At 27.0% G+C, this 20,967-nt stretch overlaps 1 protein-coding gene across 1 annotated transcript; it reads right to left on the reverse strand.

Annotated features, from left to right (window-relative positions):
• Positions 1-13,258: 13,258 nt before the first annotated feature.
• LOC129974824 (RNA-binding protein Rsf1-like) lies at positions 13,259-15,451 on the reverse strand. The gene is made up of 3 exons (XM_056087589.1): positions 15,370-15,451; positions 13,838-14,307; positions 13,259-13,478 (listed from the first exon to the last, which is right to left on the reverse strand). The coding sequence occupies exons 2-3, from the start codon at positions 14,296-14,298 to the stop codon at positions 13,460-13,462; spliced, it is 480 nt and encodes a 159-aa protein (XP_055943564.1). The 5' UTR covers positions 14,299-14,307; positions 15,370-15,451; the 3' UTR covers positions 13,259-13,459.
• Positions 15,452-20,967: the final 5,516 nt, after the last annotated feature.

The following is a 20,967-nucleotide window of genomic DNA, read 5'->3' on the forward strand; positions in this document are numbered from 1 at the left end:
ATTTAAGTAACTGCATTATAATTTATTAAACAACTATTTTGTAATTTTTTTCACTTTACAAGGGAATTTAAATTTTGAAATAATAAGACATTTTAAATAAGATCAAAGTGTTATCAATTCATGTTTTTAAAAATTACATAATTCAGTTATACAAATAAATTTGTTGAAAAATATTACTTTCACAAAACTTCATGCAGTATTTATATAGATTTTCCATTTAAGTATACAATTTCAAGACCTGGAAGAAAATGAATAACAATGAATTCATGTTCGAGACTATTCTAAATTATATTTAATAGATATCCAAGATAATCTCAATCCAAAATATTCGAAAAATAAAAATGACACGCACACTAAAACTTTTTTAAAGAAATCCGTTTGAAATCTACAGTAAAAATTCACTCTTGTGAAGTCTACAGCAGAAATTATTTCAATAATGTATGTTTTAAAAGAAATAAGAATAAAGACGCTATTAAAAAAAAAGTAACTCAAAATTTAAGAAAAGTTTATTATAATAAATTACAGGTTTTGCTGATATAAAATCCCATAGTTATAAAAAATGATTGCTGGTTAAATTTTATAGTGCATTCTGAATCTAGAAGACTTTGGCATATAATTTTCTCATTTACCTTTTTCAAACCTGTTAAAGAAAAAAATTAAAATTCTGAACCAACTATTTGTTTTTAAACTGCTTTTTCTGTGATGATAAAGAATATTCATCACTACAGGAAACTGCAACTGTATCCTAGTTTTTTACCAATTTGGGGCATTAAGTTGATTATTTATAACTGAATTTTATACCTCATGCAAATAAAGGTACATGTTGTAACATTTAATGAAAGAGCATTATAATTTAAATTGCCTCTTTTATTAAATATCTTTTCCTGTGTAAAAAAAGTGCAATATGTGTATTGTCATAAATGTTCAGCGATTGGAAAAGCATGCCTTATGAATGTGCAATTTAATGACAAAATTATTCTTTTAGTCTAATAAAAATGTTGTTTGATTTTATAATTTGTGTCCAATAAATTTTAGCATGTCCAACATCTACAGTGTTCTCTAAATTGTTTGATAATTACAATTTTTTTAGAAGCATTTGTTATATTTTACTTTAGCCCTGCTGTTTAAACATGATAAATGATATGTATAATGCATAGCTGTATTCTCCACATAAAAAACCTGTATATATCTTACTAATACAACACTACTTGAATATTTTGATTAACTTTCTATAAGCAACTAGGATGGGTTTTTTTTATTATTATTATGTAACTTTACTTTGTTGCAAATCTCCAAAAAGCTGCTTGAATTAGATATTTTTAGCAACTGGAAATATGCTCCAAAAACTTATTGTTTACAAACACTTCCATCACTGGATGACAAATTAGTTTTAATGTCCTATTTGAATGAGTTATTTAAGATAAGCAATTTTTATTATACTCAAATGACAAAGAAAATACTAATAGAGGAATTAAAAATGATTCCCTGAAAGGTAACAAGTAATATCAATATAAATAACAGCAATTAATTTTGCCAGAATACATTATAAACAAAACTACAGTTAGAGATGAGAAGTTTTTAAGAAAGCATTTATGATTATATCAAGCATAATATAATTTGTCATTTATGTTTATGCTTTCAGATGGTGTTACATGATGCATAATGAGAAAGGACTGCAAAAATTTAGCACTTGTATATACGAATGCTTGCAAAAAAATAAGTAAAACTACATTTTTTTTTTAATATAGGATGTTTTTCTAAGAATAATACATTTTCTTATTAGAATGCATAGCTTTTCTTTAAAAAAATTAAATACTTTTAAATGAAAATTTTAAACTTTAGTATTTATTTCTGTATTTGTACATCTTCTATTGTAAAACAAACTATATGATTTTATCAAAAACAAAAATGATGATAAAAATGATCATCTAAAAAAAATTAATTCAACTTTTATAAGATTAACAATAAAAAGTTATGTCTCAATATTTCTTAAAGTTAATAAATTACTTGTTAATTTGGATAGATACATCATTACGGAAAATATTGATGTAATAACATACCATGATCAAAAATTTTTAGATTTTTATATGTATAGCTACAAATAAGATTCAACATGGCTGGGATGGGAAGAGTAAATTTCCTCCTGTGTTAATTCACCAAATTTAGCAATCTAGAACATTTTATTTGCAATCTTATAAAGCTAAGCATTCTAAGATCTAAAGAATTGCAAAACTGTCGCGAAATTGACTTTAGAACAATACTATATTTTTAGTTTTTTTAGCAGAAAAAAGCAGCAGCATTTAAAAATGATCAGACTAAAAAGAAAAAATATTTAATTACTTTTCACTTCTGATGTTTAGTAAAGGGATTTTTCAAATGTCCATATTTAGAAAATTTAATAAGAACCTTATTTTTTTTTTAACCTATATGTAAAAATAAAATTACAGGAAAATGTGATTATATATTTTTAAAAGAAACGAAAATGATTCCAAATTTTCATAAATTACGGAAATAAACTCGCAAAATTAAAAAGTTACCATTTCTGTAATACGAAGAAAAATGTCAGAAGACACATTTTTAAAAGATTTTTTTTTAAGCCAATACTAGACATTATATTAGCTGTAAATTTCGCAAAACTTATCAAGCAAAGAAAATGTATCTTTTAAATCACAATATCGATAGTGGTTTAATGATTAATGTAATTTCTCAAATTGGAGAAACAATGATAATGTTTTGAATTTTATTAAAATTAAGCAAAAAAAATGCATTCATTCAAACAAATCTGATGTCATTGACAAGCTACTTTTTTAACCTTTAATGTGATTTAAAAATTTTGTGTCATAATATATATGCCTTGATGTTATAGTGGAAATGTATTAAAATTATGCAAAATTCATTCTTGGTGAACCTTTAATACCCAAGAAGCCATTTTCTTTCTCTTTCATGTTCCTAACTTCAATGATTTATGGTGCATGTTGATCTGTTAATCAGAACAAACCTTTATAAAAAAATTTCTACAAATTTTACAAAAGAAATGATAGAATGTGAACTTTGGAAGCAAAGTTTTAAAAAACTTTTTTTTTTTTTTTTAATGGCACAAGGACCAATATTGGTCAAGCTTTCCCCCCCCCCAAAAAATCAAAGAATTCTAGCATAAGATATGACTTGTTTTTTTATAAAAATTTGGTGATGTTGGTCTGATAAATAATTTTTAATGGATGGGACATTTAAAAGAAAAAAAAATCATTATAATTATTATTGAAAACTTGTGGCTTCAAACTAAAATTCCATCTACTGGATTTTACGAAACAACTAACGTAATTGCACTCTCATAATAGAGTGAGAAAGGGATTACTCCAAAATGATATATTAACGAGAAATATTATCAAATGCTAAAAGTTTTATAGAGGCTTCAGAGTTTTTAGAACAAATTCCCCTATGTTCAATATATATATTTTTAGCGCATCAAATTCATCTTGCTTTTTTTCTGTTGACCAAATAAATATGTATATTCATCTTTAATATAATAATAATAATATTTAGTTATACATTTATCAAGTATAACTAAATTCTTCAACATCTGAAGCACTAAAAACCGAAATTTCAACATTTTGAGTTATCTATACTTATAATAAAGCTCAATGTGTGTGTGTGTGTTGGCGCTCTACAGGCCAGGTCATTTGACATACAGCTACCAAATTTGGTACATGTATACCTTAGACGTCGGGAATGTGCACCTGGGGTCCCTTTTTTTGAAATTTTAATTATTAATTAAAAACTAACTTTCCCGCCAAAAAAATCTTCCATTTTCCCCACCGCCAAATGAGTAAGGCTTCAATTTTTTTTCTCCCAACAGTAATAAGGCTAGGGTTAACATTTTTCGGCGGATTATTTCAAACGATTCTGTTTATTTTCTTAATGTTTTATGCATTTAAAATTAAACATTGTTAATTAATCCATGTTTCAGATTCATTCTGAAGTACTTTTGAATTAAAATAACACAGAATAAAGGAAATTAAAAATGTATAATCTGCATAGCGTTACCCCAACTGGCGTAGAAAAATTCACGCATTTACGTTACCGGAGCTGGCGAAGAAAATTCACGCATGCGCATTCTGATTGTTGCCATGACAACCATTATCAACGGATGATTTAAATTATTTTTAGGTTAGTTGCATGCTTTTGTAATTAAATTGTATTTATGTTAGTTATATATTTTTTGTATATGCTTATAGTTTTAAGTACATCGTTTTTTAAGTAGTTTTTTAAAACTGTTTTCGACCGATTATTTTAAACGATTCATTTTATTTTTTTAAAGTTTGATGCATTTAAAATTAAACATTGTTAATGAATCGATCTGTTCATGACGAATCTGAGAAAATTTTGTTGACAAATTCTTGAGATATTACATAACTTAAGAAAGATATTCTTTAGTGCCCATCAAGTTTAAACGCTCAGGGACTCTATTATCAGTAATCATATTATTAAAAAAAAATGCTTTGTTTCAGTAAAAAATAATATTATATTAATTGCAGTTTAGTCATTTCCATTTTAATTTTAAGCATAAATTCTACCGGAACTAACAGAAAATCAGAGAGATACATATTATGTTATGGCTGAAGGACTTTATATTATTATGAGTGAATTACAAGGATTATCAAAATTTGAAGCTTTAAAATATTTGATGAAGAAGCTATTAAAGTAGGAATTACATAAAATATTTAATTATTAAAATTTTAACGAGCATTAAGATTGGCGAACCGGCTGGTCGCCAAAGGCGGCTAGTAACAAATATAACAGTATTTCATACTGCCCCATCAGGATAACCATTCTAAAAGTACAAGAAATGGCAATAAACATTACTGAAAAGAGAAGAAGCGAGGGAAAGGTCATTAAGCATTATCTTGATATGTTTTGGCATTCCTGGATTTCTTCACCAAATTATTCCTTTATGTTGGTCTTTTTTAATACATCTGTTAAACAAACTCTTATGACAATGCTTTTGATTTATCATATTCAACTTCTGTGAAAACAAAGTTTTATTTGAATTTTTTGAGAAAATTAAACACTTTTTGAGGAAATTTTTTCAAAATTATATACTTTTAAGGTGCTTAAAAAGTAATTTAAGCACTTTACATGCCGCTATGCAATGTGTTATGAAATACTAAAAAGGACAACCATTAGTTTATTTACAAAAAAGAACCCAAGGAAATCTGTTATCAACTGCTAAATTTTAATTTTAATATAAGCTTTAAACAATTTCCATGAGATTCAGAAAATCACTTGATTTACCTTTGACTTCAGTTAACCATTCTATCAAATAATGTCTGCATGGATGAGAAATAATTTCCAAATACAGTACTAGTCTGTAATTGAAATCAGTACTAGTAGAAATTCCCATAATTTTTTTATACCAGATGTTCACATTTAAAAATTAACTAAGACTTTTCTGATATCATCTTTTCCAAATGATGCAAGCTCTTAAGACATTAAGTTTTGTTAATTTGATTATATCAAATTCTACAATGATATCAACTTTATGTAAGTTGCCCAATTAGAATCTTAAGAATTAAATATAATGAACTATACTCAGCAACCATTATAGTCACACAATACATACTGTTTGTTTCAGTATTCTGAGATGACCACTTTTCAATAGTTCTATCTCACTAAGGGGCGACACACAGAAGGATGTGCACCATTTCCGGAATTTACTTTATTGTTAAAAACAAACATCTTTTCCTCTCACCCCTACTTTGCTGCATTAAAAATCCATCTTAATGCATGAACAAAAGTGTGGAGGGTTATAGAGAATCTGTCTATAACCTGTAGAATCTGTAGAGAATTATAGTCATCATTATAACCAAAAATAGTATATATATATATATAATACATAAGTAATTCTTTGACGAGTTTAATGCAATATACTTCTATTACAGCAAAGCTTACACTGAACATAGCTTAGTTCTAATTTTAAATATATATAATCTAAATATATACATATGTGTGTGTGTGTGTGTGTAACCTTTAGTTTAGTTACCTATAAACAAATGATATTCTTCACTCCAATCACAATTATTTAAAAATATGAATTGCCTACTTAAGTTACTTTAACTATTTGACTTGAACATAGTTACTTAAATATTGGCCTCAAATATAGCCTTTGTTTCTCTTTTAATAATAAAGATAATGCCAGTATCTGCACTCATAGGACATCTCACCTACATTCCTTTATTGCAGTCAAGCCATTGAAACTAGAGCTCACAAATTTTTCACTAACGTATTTCAAAAGGATACGTATCCAGGAGAAAATTTTGTCTTGATTAAAAAATTGTTTTCCCACAATAACTTGAAAAATATAACATTAATTTTTTTAATTTAATAATTCATTATAATTATATCAACTCAGTTGATATAGAATGCTTAGTTTTTATTAACTTTTTTTACAATTCTTTATTAACGTAATAAAATTCAAATATGTTTTTATCACTGTAGAAAATATTTTACCTTTTTCCTCCCTTCAATTTTTGATAATCATAAAACAATTTGTTATTTTGTGCATGTTGAATAACCTTTTAAAAATATATTACTAATATATTTTATATTACTTTATTGTTCTTTCTTGTACTATAAATGTGCAAAGAATTCCATTTAGTTTGCAGTTTCACTTTATGTAATTTTCTGAATTAAAGACAAATCCACCAAGATATTACTGAACATCTTTTTTTTGTTTCTATGATTGCTAAAGATATAATTTTTAGTTATTACAATTCAGTTACATTAACTACTTCATTTTAATATTAAAGGCATACTTTATACTGAGCAGGATAAGTCTAAGGCTTCTAAAATGGTATGAAATACAAATACATAAAAAAAAAAAAATTGAATTTAAATATATTTTACTGGTAAAAACAGAACTGAACAATGGAGAGGAAAAATTGCAATAATTCCAGCACATCAGACAATAGTTAAAGGTAATATTTTAAAATAAGCAAGGCATTCATATAATTGAAGGCATGTCTTTTTCATTTAGTATGTCTAAATTATTTCCTTACTTATTTTTAAAGTAAATATGTTTGGTTACGAGAATATTTTTCTTCACTTCCTAAAAATTACTAAGATATTTAAATGCCATGCTATATTTTAAAGAATAATTTACACTTCAATGATTAGTTGAAATACAGAGGCCACAATTCTCCAAGTTTCATTTCTTATATGCATGATTGTTAAAAAGCCATAAGTTGAATGATTCAAAGCATTATATATATAAAAAATTAAAATATCTTTAGATCCTCTCCAACTAATACTACTCAACAATTGTATATACTTAATACTCACATGAAAAGGTGTTGCAGATACTGATGTTACTAAATGTATAAAAAAGGAGACAACCACTGGTAGCCAATACATGTTTAAACCCAAGTAAAATACTCGAGCTATACCAAAAAGTGAACTTCAATGAAATGTATGTTTTTTATAGCATCCCATTAAGAAGAACACCATTTGACATTTGTAAGATTTTTCTTTCTTCAGTAATACAGCTTCATCGTTCAGGATCTATAAAGTATTTAAAATAATTATAAACTGAACAATTGTGTTTATTTATGACTAATTGAACTGCCTTTTAAATTAATATATGCATCTACATAAAATCCAACTGAATTATTGGGAAAACATTGACATGTTTTACATTCCACTTTAGGAACTTGTTAATATTCTAAAGGTTGGGAGTTATTTCTTGAATTAACTACATACTAATATAAAAGAATGAAATTGCTTCCTTTTAATAATGCTGAATATTATAAATTCATCAATTCTATGCCACATTTCATAATGTTGAATAATTAAAAAATGTAATACATTCAAGAAATTTGTTCATAATTAGAATGTTTAAAGTTATTAGAATATTATTTTTTTTCAGTGCAGCATATTATGGCACTTTATTAATTTCCGATTTAAGCTACTTATTAACATTTGGAACTCTATATAAATAGAAAAGTCAATGCTTCACATCTCTAATTTTAAACCTTAAATACAAAATTTGATTTGTAAAAAACCCACATGTTCACTAGATGCAGATTTATTGATCTACTTTTATAACACATACCCATATAGACAGAACTTATTGCTTATATTGAGCAAATTTTTGGTGTGTGGCTTAACACGCATTGCCAAATTTACTTTAAATTTAAGTATTAAAACATTTTTACTTAATGAAAACTGCCAGCCATGTAGATAACAAAAATAAATTTTAATTACAAATTAAATTAACAAATATAGAAGATGATACATTGGCCGTAATTCCATCGACCAGCACAAGACAGAAGTTCAGAGCAAGCCGGCGAAGGCAGGAAGTGAGTCACTCGTATTCGTTGGAGAGCAAAGTTCATCTCCTTAGGTATGATTGATGCTTATCGCCAACTGGCGAAACAGTCATTTATCGCCTGTTTGGCCGCTGCAAATTGATGGTCCAGAAATACAATAATCAAATTGGGCTGGTCTTGTTAAGATGTTTATTTTTGAATAAATCTCTTGGTAAATTATAAACTATTTCTAAACTTGGAGACTGTTTTTATTAGTACTCTATTCACAATTGTAAAAATGAAAACATCTTTCAGGATATATTCGTAAAATTTAGTTGAAATTTAATTTGCCACACAGACAAGAATTATAATTATACATCCAGCTATTAGTCAATACACCTTCAAACCACTTTCAATTCTTAATACCAAATCCTATGGATCAAGAACTTCTCGGTCACAAAATAAGCTTTGTGTTTTAAATTTCCCAGATAAAGCGACGGTATTTTAATAAAAATTCAAGTGAAAACATACAAAGGAATATTATTTACTGAAAAAGGCCTCAATCTCTGATTTTTTTAAATTTTTTCTGAAATATTACAGAATTCCTTGAATAGAAATTTTACAATTCCATCTATAGAAATAACATACTAAATTTATAAGTCATTTATTTTATCTGTCAGCCACAATTAAAACTTAAAATTTTATGGCTCATTAAATATTACATTTGTTTGACACTGTAAAAACAATGGAATTTTAAAATTCTTTGCACGACATTCATATATTTCCACATGAGATGGCTCAAGATATTTAAATGAAATCCTTCCTTCAAGCCTATACATACATCTTACAGGTAGAGGACAAGGCTTTATATACCACATACCCAGATTGTAATATATTTCCCCTTTTTGTCTCAAAAGCCAAAATTTCAGTTTTAAACTTTCATGAATGCTATTACTTTATTGCTGCATTACATAACGAAATGATTTTTTAAAATTAAATAATTACTTCTTTATTTATAAATTTTAAAATTTATGAGATGACAGCATATATATGAAATACAAATTTATAATTTCGTTTTAAAAATAATTCACTATAAAGAGAACAGAAAATCAATAGTAAAATTGTGAGGTTAATATTCATTTCTGTTAAATCCTAATACTTAAATTAAGTACTTTAAGAAATAAGAATTCAAAAAATAATTCAAGATACCTTTATTATTCTGCATCAGGTGTTTATTATTCAATTTAAAGCTTAGAAGCATAAATTCAAGTTATATGCATAAATGTAATTAAGCCCCTGTCCTATTTACAATGTGTAATTAAAAGGCAATGTTTTCTATATTTCCAAAATTCTACCCTGTTCACATATTTTAAGTTTATCTTTAACAATTATTTCTCATACAATACAATCATTAGTAGAATTTCACATTCAATCTAGAATTCCCAATCAAAACACAAGAATAATGTTTTCACTTATAAAATGGATATCTAACAGAACAATAAAAATGCTATAATCAAATACATAAAACTTTTTGAACAGCATTGCATACATGTATATATTATACAACTTAAATTTCTTTAAAACCAAGTTATAAATTAATGGTTAGTTTGTCAAATTTATAATAAAAATTATAATCAGATTCAAACTAATTGACGAACAGATTAAATAATTCAAGCAATATAACCGTGTAACAAACTAGCTATTTTAAGTATAAGCTATAATTGCCACTTAATTTTTAAAATAATTAGAATTGTGAGTATCTTATCTATATACATCAACAGCCAATTAATATGAATTTTAGCTTTACCTTCAGAAGAAACTTATTTAGACAAGACTAAAATTCTGTTTATTTTAATATTAGACTGGTTAATTTTCTTTAACAGATTTTATCCTCATTAAAATGCTTTTCATTAAATTTATTATGAAAACTAACTCGAAAAAAGATAATGGCATCCAGCCTTATTACTTCAGATTTTTATTTTCTCTTTCAAACCAGTTCATTTTTATTCATGTGGATCCTTCCAGATTTGCTTTATTGTACTAAAATTCTTTATATACTCAAATTCAAAGCAAGAGAGAAGGAAGGGAAGATAAGAGGACATTTTGATTTAATTAGTAGCATTTAAAAAATTATTTACAGGCCTTTTTTTATGATCAGAATACTGGACTTCTGAAATTTTAAACAAAAATTTATTAATTGCTTAGAAGACGAGTGCAATCTGATGAAAGCTAACAATATCCTTCTCATCAATGGCTTAAACTTAGACAAGATATTCTGAAGGAAATGTAATTTTCTGAAAAATTAATGCTCTCCCTGAAATATAACCAATTGTTGAAATATAACATTTTTATATTAAAATTAAAATGATTATGGTTGGTCAAATTCCTTAACATTTTGGGCTAACACTATTTTACTATAACATTCGATTCAATAATGATTCCGACATCAAAAGCTGCAATAGGCAGTTAAAAATATATATTAAATAAAATGTAAAGGTCAATACATAATCTACAGTTTATTTACTTTCTAAAAATATCTTTAGAGTGATTGATTGATTATAATTTCCTTATACTATCAAATTATATTTTCTTGTAAATAAAAGATATGTTTGCTTTAAAAAACATTTTATGTTCTGTAACCATCTATCCAATATCTTCTTGAAGTAGTTTAAGCAATTCTTTCACAGCCATATTTTGGTTTAAGAATAAGACCCAATTAAAAAAACAGGTTTGCAGCGCTAATGGAACAAATGTTCGTTTTATCTGCACATTAATATAGTATGCCTAAAAAATGTTATTTACAGCCAATGTCAAATCCAAATTTATAAAAAAAACAATTTTTTTAAAAAATTAAGCTTTTTAAAATGTTAAACTTATATAAATTATTTGAGCTTTATATAGAACAAATATTAAACCTTAACATCCTACTAAAATATTTTGCAATTTTTTTTTAGACTCGTACTAACTTCCTTAGCCAGATAATGAATGGCTTTCAAAATCTTATTTAAAAATTTTGAAGACTAATAAATTTTATGACAGAATTAATGTCTTACAATGATATAAGGTACCAAGTAATTCTCCGAAATCTTATTTCAAGGCATTAGAAGTTCTTCAAAAAATAGCCACTTACCTCTCCCATGTAGATTTCCAAAACAGCTTTTCATGAAGCAAATGAAAATTCACTCGTTATAAAAATTCAATAGAATTGTAATAAAAAGTACAATTCTATGAATTTTTGAATTTAATCTGTTAAAACCCGATGTATTGTTAACAACTGATGCTTAAAAACCCATTACTAAGTTTTTGGATGTGCAAGAAACAAGAGACTTTCCTTTCAAACTATATTTTAAAGCTCTCAATATTAACACTCAAGTGTAAACTATTTACCAAGTTTTAAAATTGCAATTCAAAAGCAACTATTGACAAACTTCCAACCAATTCCAATACCATCATTGATTTTACGAGAACTGATTCAATGTAATTGAGCTTTAGCAAGATGTCCAAAAATCAGCCATATCTTTTTAATATATTACTAGATTTTACACTCAACATTTCCAAAAAGCTTATGCTCCAGAATTATATTAACATCAATCTTTATATTCTGTATAAGGTAATATGTAATAATGAAAAATTTGATATTAATGCCATAACTACTAATATCTTCTCTTATTTCATAACTTTAATGATTATACAAGTCTCCCAATAAATTTAAATTTCTTTAAGCTTGTTAAAATACTAAGATGTTCATACTGTAATTATTAATAGTTACAAGACTATCAAGTAACAATCTTAATAAAGACTGAAATATAACACCAAGTTAGGACTATTCCTAGCTACTTATTACAAGCAATTATAATTTCATGTTTTATATACATCAGATGAGATAAATCCAAGGCTGTCTTTTAAAACTTTTATATAACAATTTGTTCAGTTATTTTAACAATCTAAGTAATATCTTTAAACCTAATGCTCCAAGATAAATTTGTTTTACTTTCTAAATAAGGAAAAGATTAACAGCATTCAAGTTTATGTTTACATTATGTACAAGTTTGCATCCGATTTTTGAATATATTGGAATATTATTTTAACTCCAGTAATTTAAATTATATACTATGCCTATCATTGATATAAGCAATCATGTATAATTTTGTTTTCTTTATTGACTAACTTTATATAAGGTCTTGAAAAATTTTGTAATACTAAAATCATCAACTTAAAGATCTAACTTGACCAATATTAAAGGAGAGTTTTTCAAGTTAAGAATTTACTGGATAACATTGTTATCTTGATTATAATATTTAGATAAGATTTTAACAAATGCAAGCTAATTGAATACTTTTTTCTTTCTATTCAATATTAATGTGCTGTATTTCCTAGTTATAAATTCAAGTAATTTTATTATATTCACCTTTTATAGATTTTACCATGATATATTTTTACATGTTATAATTAAGATTATACTAACAAGTAAAAATTTAATACTGGCATCCTACTTAAAAATCCTTTAGTAAGTAAATTATACATTTTAATTTTTTTTTAATCTAATAGCAGTCAGGTTGTATTTTGTCAATTCCTAAAATGTATATTTTCCAAGATTATCAATTCCATTTATTTAAAAATATTGTTAATTCTATTAACTATTATTATTTATATTTTGAAAATTTAAGAATAGATTAAAAAAACTATCTTGCTTAGATTTAAAAATCAGATTAATTTCAGATATTCAATTACTAACCAATAAAAAAAATTTTAATTCTTTTCTTATCAATTCCTTTCAAAAAGAACTTGCATCAGATTTAATGAGATCAGTTTATCACTTCAAATGTTTGCATTTTAGTATTCATCTGTCGATCATTGCTGAAATAAATTTTACATTATACAGACCAACAAGTTCATATGTAGAGCAACCTTGAAACCTTCCTTGACTGAAACAATACTGATACAAAAAACGTGGATAAATTTGTGGTAAGTGTTTTATTACGATGAGTACAAATCAGCTCAGTAAAATGAGGAATGTTATTTTACAGTGAATGATCCGTGATTGAACAAGTAAAACAGCACTATCGTATAAATACATGATGAACGATGGAAAATTCTTGAAAACCGACTGTACTTTCGCCGTGAACGAAGAATATTCCGTGGAATGTAGCAGCTATTTACCAGTTGTTCTCACTTCTGTTTGAATAAAAAGTCGAAATTATGTGACCAGATAGGCATTAACAAATTAAACAGTTGAAGTTTTACATCGGTTAATACTTTACATTTTGCAGACATATGTTGGCCTGATATCAGAACACTTAAAAGCGTTCGTTAGTTTTAACTCGATGTAAAACATTCTTGCATAGAAAAGCATTAAAACTTAAAAGAACACACAATTAGTTTAAAAAAGTAATAAAATTTTAACTTTAAAGTTAAGATTCTATTTGAAATAAAAATTAAGCCAACTAAATTGTTAAAAAGTTAAATTAAGGTTAAAAATATGGGCATTTTCAAGCAATTGGTATTTAAATTAATTTTATAATAAGTCAACTTACCGCTGACCCATAGGGGATCGACTTCTATAACCAGAACCATATTCGCCACCTCCAAACCTGGAACCGCCACCACCTCGTCCACCACGGAATCCACCACCACCTCTCCTGAAGCCAGAACCAGAGTCGAAGCCACCTCGTCTACCACGGGAGAAACCGCCATCTCGGCCACCTCTGCTGAATCCTCCTCCATCTCGACCTCCTCGGAATCCGCCACGGGAGCGTCGGCCATTGCTTCGAGAAACATCAACCCTGATTTCAGAACCATTGAAAGTTGTACCATTCATTTCCTTGATAGCTTCATTTGCTTCATCGTCATTTTCAAAATCGATGAAAGCAAATCCTGGTGGGTTACGAGCAACCCAAACTTTAGTTAAATTGCCAAAACGGCTAAATTCCCTCTCCAAATCCTCCTTCTGAGTATCTTCAGCTAATCCTCCAACAAAAACTGACATAGGTGCCATTTTTAATATCTGGAAAAAAATTAAATCAATCTGTTATGAAAGAGCTGCTTGACTATGCTATTAAGAAATTCGAATATTTAAATTTCGAAATTCATTAAGCGTACATTAAATTAAGAAAGCCACTAGATTTCAGATACACTAGAAAAGAATTAACATACTTAATGAAATACGAAAAGAAACGGTAAACCTCTCAACATAAATATTTCGAGTACGGTAGCTATGTTTCGATGCAAGTTACTTTAGTCGTGTTTGACTATTAAAGATGGCGGCAATACGAACTGCGCCATTTCGCTAATCCGGGGAGACGCCGGCGCCATTTTGGCGCATTCGTCACTTATTGCACTAAATGATACTCGTATCGCACAAATCAATAGGGTTCATAGAACTCGTAAGGAATATTGGACGAAAGCATTCATATTTCTATATTTAACCAAATCCAATCATTTGCGAGGCCACTGACCAACAACTAAACATAATGTAGCAATATCTATTCTCAGCTTTTAATAAAGTTACTAATACTTGTCTAATAAAGTTTCAAAAGAACTGGCAAGGCAAAGTACTTAACTTACAAAGAAAAAACTGATAAGATAAAGTAATCAACTTAATCCAACTTTTTATCAGTGAAAATTCTACTGAACTTAGGTTTTCACTTTCGGTAATAAACAAGTGCTTCCTTCAAAATCGGCACTAAGAAAATTATCACTAAGCAATACTTAGATAATATACAATGTGTAATATCAAAATGTGTTTAATCCATGGTTTTATAAAATTTTAAATCTTTCAAAAATGGCAATATGTTAAGGAAACAATTATTAATGTGAACACGCGGCTTCAACTAACTTAATTTCAATGTTAATTAGCTAATTCATCTGAAACAATTCTTTAAAAAAAATTACAAGCTTTAACAAAGCATACGGAACCGGCCGGCATAAAAACTACTATCAGAGCACATAAGATTTATAATATAATTAGCAATTAATTTCAAATAAAAATATCAACTAAGAAAAGTTTAAAATCACTATACATCATAAACTAAGTAAGTAATTAAAAATGTTACAAAATTACACTTACTTAATATTTCGTTTTTCGATCTCACTGTAAAATAACTCCCTCGTTTGCAGTTTAGGTCGAAAATGGCCAAATCACCCAGGCGTTTGCGTATTTATACCCAAGTGGAATGTTGTTGCCACAAATTCTTGAAATCGGTTACTTTTACAAGAAGAAATTTTGCTCACATGATGACGGTATTTTAACTCATTACCTTAAAGAAGTTATGGCACTTGCATATTTATTGAGAGGAAAATTCAAAACTTTCGATAACAAAAATCTAATGATTACACCTTGTTTTATGATCAATTTTCTGTATTTTTCTATTATCAATTGATATGGAATTTATATGCTAAATGACATCTAAATTTAATTTGCATCTAAAATGTAAGCAAATTACTAAATAAACTAAAAATAAACAATAATTGAAGGAAAGAACCTTATGAATACCTGGAAGTACTTTGAGAAACTCATAAAATTATTATTTTGGGTAAATTGAGATAAAACAACTGAAGATAGCACCCATCTCAAAAGGCTTTAAATCCTAAAATTTAAAGATTTATCCTTTTTTTTTTTATTTAAAAATTTAAGCTTCTTTATCACTGAATTATTTCTTTAGTGCATTCAATTCTATGGTTCAACATTTCTCTAGTTTATTTTTTCTTTTTCTTTTTAAACTATAATGCTGGTAGACATAAACATTATCAAGAGGTGCGAAAACAAAGCAGGCATACCATAACCCTTTCAATAATATTTACTTAATTTTTACTACATTTTTGTCGAGTAGTCAAATTTCAAAAGCAACTGAATAAAATCAAAGTTAATGCTGCTTCTGACTAACAAAATAACACCACATCTTGCAACTTGTACATACATTTAAAAAATAAATATTATTTGATCAGTTTAATGGAGACATATATTCACATGATAGACTTTTGTGCATTGTGTAATCTCTGTTCTTAAAGTGGGATAATTTCTTATGTTTTTTCATTCTTTTTTATTTATTTATTTATTTTATTTCTTGTATATAAAGTATTGAGAAAGTATTGTAATTGTCAAAAAATTTTGATCAATGTCCACGTTTTAGATCTCGCTGAGTTCGAAAAACATATTTTTGAAAAATGTCTGTCTGTCCATTCGCTCTGTCTGACTGTGATAAAAAATAAGTCTAAAACTCTTTAAGCTAGATTAATGAAATTATGGTAAATGGTTTTTACACCAAATTTACAGATTTCTATCAAATTTTGAGCAAAAATTACTGAAAGGCAGAGAATAATTATTCAAAAATTATTGTCTAAAAAAGAATAACTACAAAGCAAACTAGATAAATAAAATTAAGTATACAGATTTAATATCTATATTGTAAAAACTTGTCAAATTTTTAATCAAATCCAAAAAGAAGTTGAACATCTGTCGGTCTTTATTTTCAGAAGCATGACTGAAAAACGTAGTGACTTAAATATATCAAATTTAATATGTGATTTTTTTTATGAAGTTTTGGCCATTTTTTTCATTCAGTTTTAAAGAACGCACCTAAAAAGCAAATTAGTTTTCGGGTTCTTTTAACCGCATGTCAGAGATTAATCGCCAAAAAATTCGTCAAGGGTTACATGATAGATTCATTAAAAATGGTAAATTCAAGCGAAAGGGTAATATTTCGTAATTGTTGTACGCTATAGCCATGCAAGGCGTTCTCCGAGATAACATCTTTATTAGAAAGCATGCGAGAAAGCTTTAGAGAGATCACACCCACTAGTTTTTATTTAATAATTGCATTGGTCAATGCTAGCGCATTTCCTTATATTATATAAAGTAGTTTTCTCAATATTCCACAAATTAGTTCCTTCCCAATACAATATAAATCTTATGAAAATTAATTATTATTACCTATTAGAATATGAAACAGATTAGTTAATTTTTATCGTGTCTTGATTTTTTTAAACTTAAATTTACTTTATTTCTATTTTTTTACTCATTTTCAGATTTGAACCTGGCAGCTTTTGGTTTGTTAGCAGTCTCTGACGTTATCTTTCGATTCCATATTTCCCATCTTGAACATGATTGGTTCTGGTCATTTGATTCACTGACGTTTGTAAGATGAATAATCTTTCAGTGAGATTAATTTTACAACTCAATTTATTTACTATTCTTCAATAATTTAAAGTTTCTCTTAACATTTCCATTAATTTTAAACAAAAAAATTAAGGTACTATACATTTTTTATTTATGATTTCAATGAAATATATGCACTCTTTTATAATAATTCCGATACTTTAATTATTTTTAAAGATATTTTCTAAACTGAGTAATTTGATTGTAAATATTACATGGTAATAAGTGGTTAGACTCAAATCATGATATCATCGCCAAACTTGATTTTTTTTCGATAATTCGCCAAATTTATTATTAGACTTAGCTTTGCAATTACATTTAAATATTTAAAATAATAACAAAAAGTAGTCAAACTGTTATAGAATTCCAATCACTGATCTGATATCACGAACTTTTATTTCATATGAAAGCTTATGAAATGGTTTGCTTCTTCTCATCCATCTTCCATTTTAGAAAGAAATCGAAAAAACACTATATGTTTTGTTCCTTTTCTGAGAAGAAAACTCGCGAGTAGAGCTTCCCAGCCACAACCTTTATGCATATTTCGAAAATTTTTGATGAATTCTAAATACTCTTAAATGGTCGGCCATCCTGTTGTTCTCCATTTCAAGATATATGCCAAAATAAAACTTTGGCAGTGCCCTTAATTTCAACGATTGAACCAATCTCGCCAATTTTCGTCGCCAAAAATTTATTTCTCCAATCTGAAGCATTATTAACCAAGTAGAAATTGATTGACATGAGTAAACTAATTTATTACTTTAGTATTTATTACTTTAGTATACTTTTGAGATTACCCTGTTGTCCATTTTTGCCAACCCGATATTATCGCCAAAAGGTAGCCTTGCGCCAGTAATCGCAAATTACTTTTCATTATGATTGCGCCAAAAGTTTGGCGCCTTTTCGCGAACGTTGACAGGTCGACGGGATAATCCTAAAAACAGGCTGCTATATCCTTCGAATCCAGGTCCACTATAATTGCATTTATAAATAACTGAAAATATTACATTATTAAGGCTTTTGTTACTGGATTTAATACATTAATAAAATATGAACACTCAATAGTATCACATTTTAAATTAATCATATACATTCACATTTCTGTTATGCTTAAAAATAATCGAAAGGTCCATTCAAAATATTTCAAAAAAGAAACTGCAATCATATTTAAGATTAACTGCAAATAACGTTCGTTTCAAATACCAAATCGTTTTCGCTTTTAAATTAATAACATATACATTCAAATTTTCGTCATGCTTATAAATAATCGAAAGTACATTCAAATTATTTTCAATCCAAACAGCAATCATATTTAAAATTAATCGAAAACATATTCAAAATAATCTTTCCGTTGCAATGAGTAAACATCAGTGAATCACATGACCAGAACAGCCAATCACGTTCGAAAGCTTGTCTAATTTACTGGATTAAGATATAAGAACGTCAAAAATAATAATTTCGTGCTTTACTTCATAGGAATATCCTTCATTTCTATATTTAATTTTGGATTGTATTTTTAATTTCATAGCTTTTTTATTATAATTTAGATTTAAGAATATAATTTGAAGTCAAAGAGGAAGTGGTTCTACACGCAAATAAGTTTCGCTGTTAGAATACATTATGATAGTTAGATTAAAAAATAATAGCTTTTCAATATATAGGACATTAAAAAAATATGAAACTATTTGGCAGTTTTTTAATAGGGTAAAAATTTTGAAAATCAAAATTAAAAAATCGGGTAAAATAAAGTTCTATATAAAAAAATTGTTCATCGAAGTTCTTGATAACTCTCTTAAACGTAATAATTTTGGTATATTATATTTATAGTAAATGTTTGATCAAAATGTTTTCAAAAGCAGAATTTAAAAAGTTAAAATTTATTTATATACTAAAAAAGTGAAACCATTGACTTATTTCATTTTCTAATAGCAATTTATTTTACTTTAAATAAATAAAGATTGAGTCAGGACATTTTTATTAGAAAATGGATGTTTTTTAAATCAAAACAATAAAAAAAAAATACAAAGAATGCATTCGGGTTCTCTGATTATTTCAGGTAAAACACATTGAGATTAATCATAAAATGTTGCATTATATTGTTAAATACATAATTAACAGTAATGTCATCATGGTGAGCATCATTGTAACATTGATAAAAATTGATAAAAATAGAATTTTACACAATAATACAATAATATATTATACAATATAATATAATAATACATTATACAATATAATGCATACAATGGGGTCAATTCATGTGACGTAAAAGTCACATGTCATGAGATATCCGCGCATGGCATTTAAGTTTCATCCGCACCGCTTTCGTCGAGCAGTCTGCCATTAACGTTCTCCGCCAAGTATGAAGCGGATTTTTTGTTTACATTTGAATTTATAATGTTTGAGTCATTTTCTTTGCTCTTATTATGTGTTAACAGAGGAAATACTGGTGTGCTGATGGATGCATGCTTTAATGCGAAACACAAGAGTGACTGTCATGATAAAATGCTTTCTTATTTTCTTTTCAATAATCCTGACGGGTTGATAGCTTTGGTACAGATTTTTTCAAGCCTTCGAAGTCGGTGATATGCTCCGATCATTTTGAAGAATTCATTCAGTGTGTGTCCATTTATTAAATATAGCTGTTCCAGTAATTTGTTAGAAAAACTCTTCGAAGAAAAAGAAATCGGTAAGTGATTTGCCATCAAAAACATGAGTGCATTTCTAATTTACTTTATTCGCATTTGATGAAATTTCTGATAATTTTGAATATGCTTAGAAGGTTTTAAAATGTTTACATGAATATTACATTGCATTTTTCTACAAAATTTTTATCTAAATTTAATTAATGTAAGTAAACAAATTCCTGTTGCAAAAATAACAACTGTTATAATGCTAAACTTAGGTGGAAGTGAATAAATTTCTTAAAGATATATTTAGTAAGTGAATAATTTACTAACTACTGAAAATCCAATTTTCTTATTGACTGTTATAACATATATATAATTGATGTATTTTATTAAAAGTGGTCTTAATTTGATAAATTGAATGTTATATACATATATTTAAGTTTTGAAAACTCATGTCATTTAGTTAAGTATATAAATGCAAGAGAATTGATTACAAAGCAAAATTATATGAATTCTGATTTCAGTGGAATGTACTCTGCTTCTTCCCAGACTATTACTTTTTCTGAAATAATCTACATGATCAGCAATTTGCAAAATGAGCTACAAGAACTTCAGGATTCTGTAAGAAAGAAACAGATTCATTCCAGAAAATATTAGACTCTTTTTTTTTTTTTTTTTTCTATTTCTTTAACATATCAATCTTGAATTATAAAATTCTGTAAAAGCATAAAAGGATTTCTTTCAACTACTCTTTATATCCTATTTTAACTCTCTCTCTCTATATATATATATTTATCATGACCTTATTCTTGTTTATTAAATTTACTGTATTATATGTTTGTTTTTTTTATTTTATGATATTCTTTCAATGTAACTTTAT

The sequence above is a fragment of the Argiope bruennichi genome, chromosome 7, assembly GCF_947563725.1.
Source record: "Argiope bruennichi chromosome 7, qqArgBrue1.1, whole genome shotgun sequence".
Taxonomy (NCBI): Eukaryota; Metazoa; Arthropoda; class Arachnida; order Araneae; family Araneidae; genus Argiope; species Argiope bruennichi.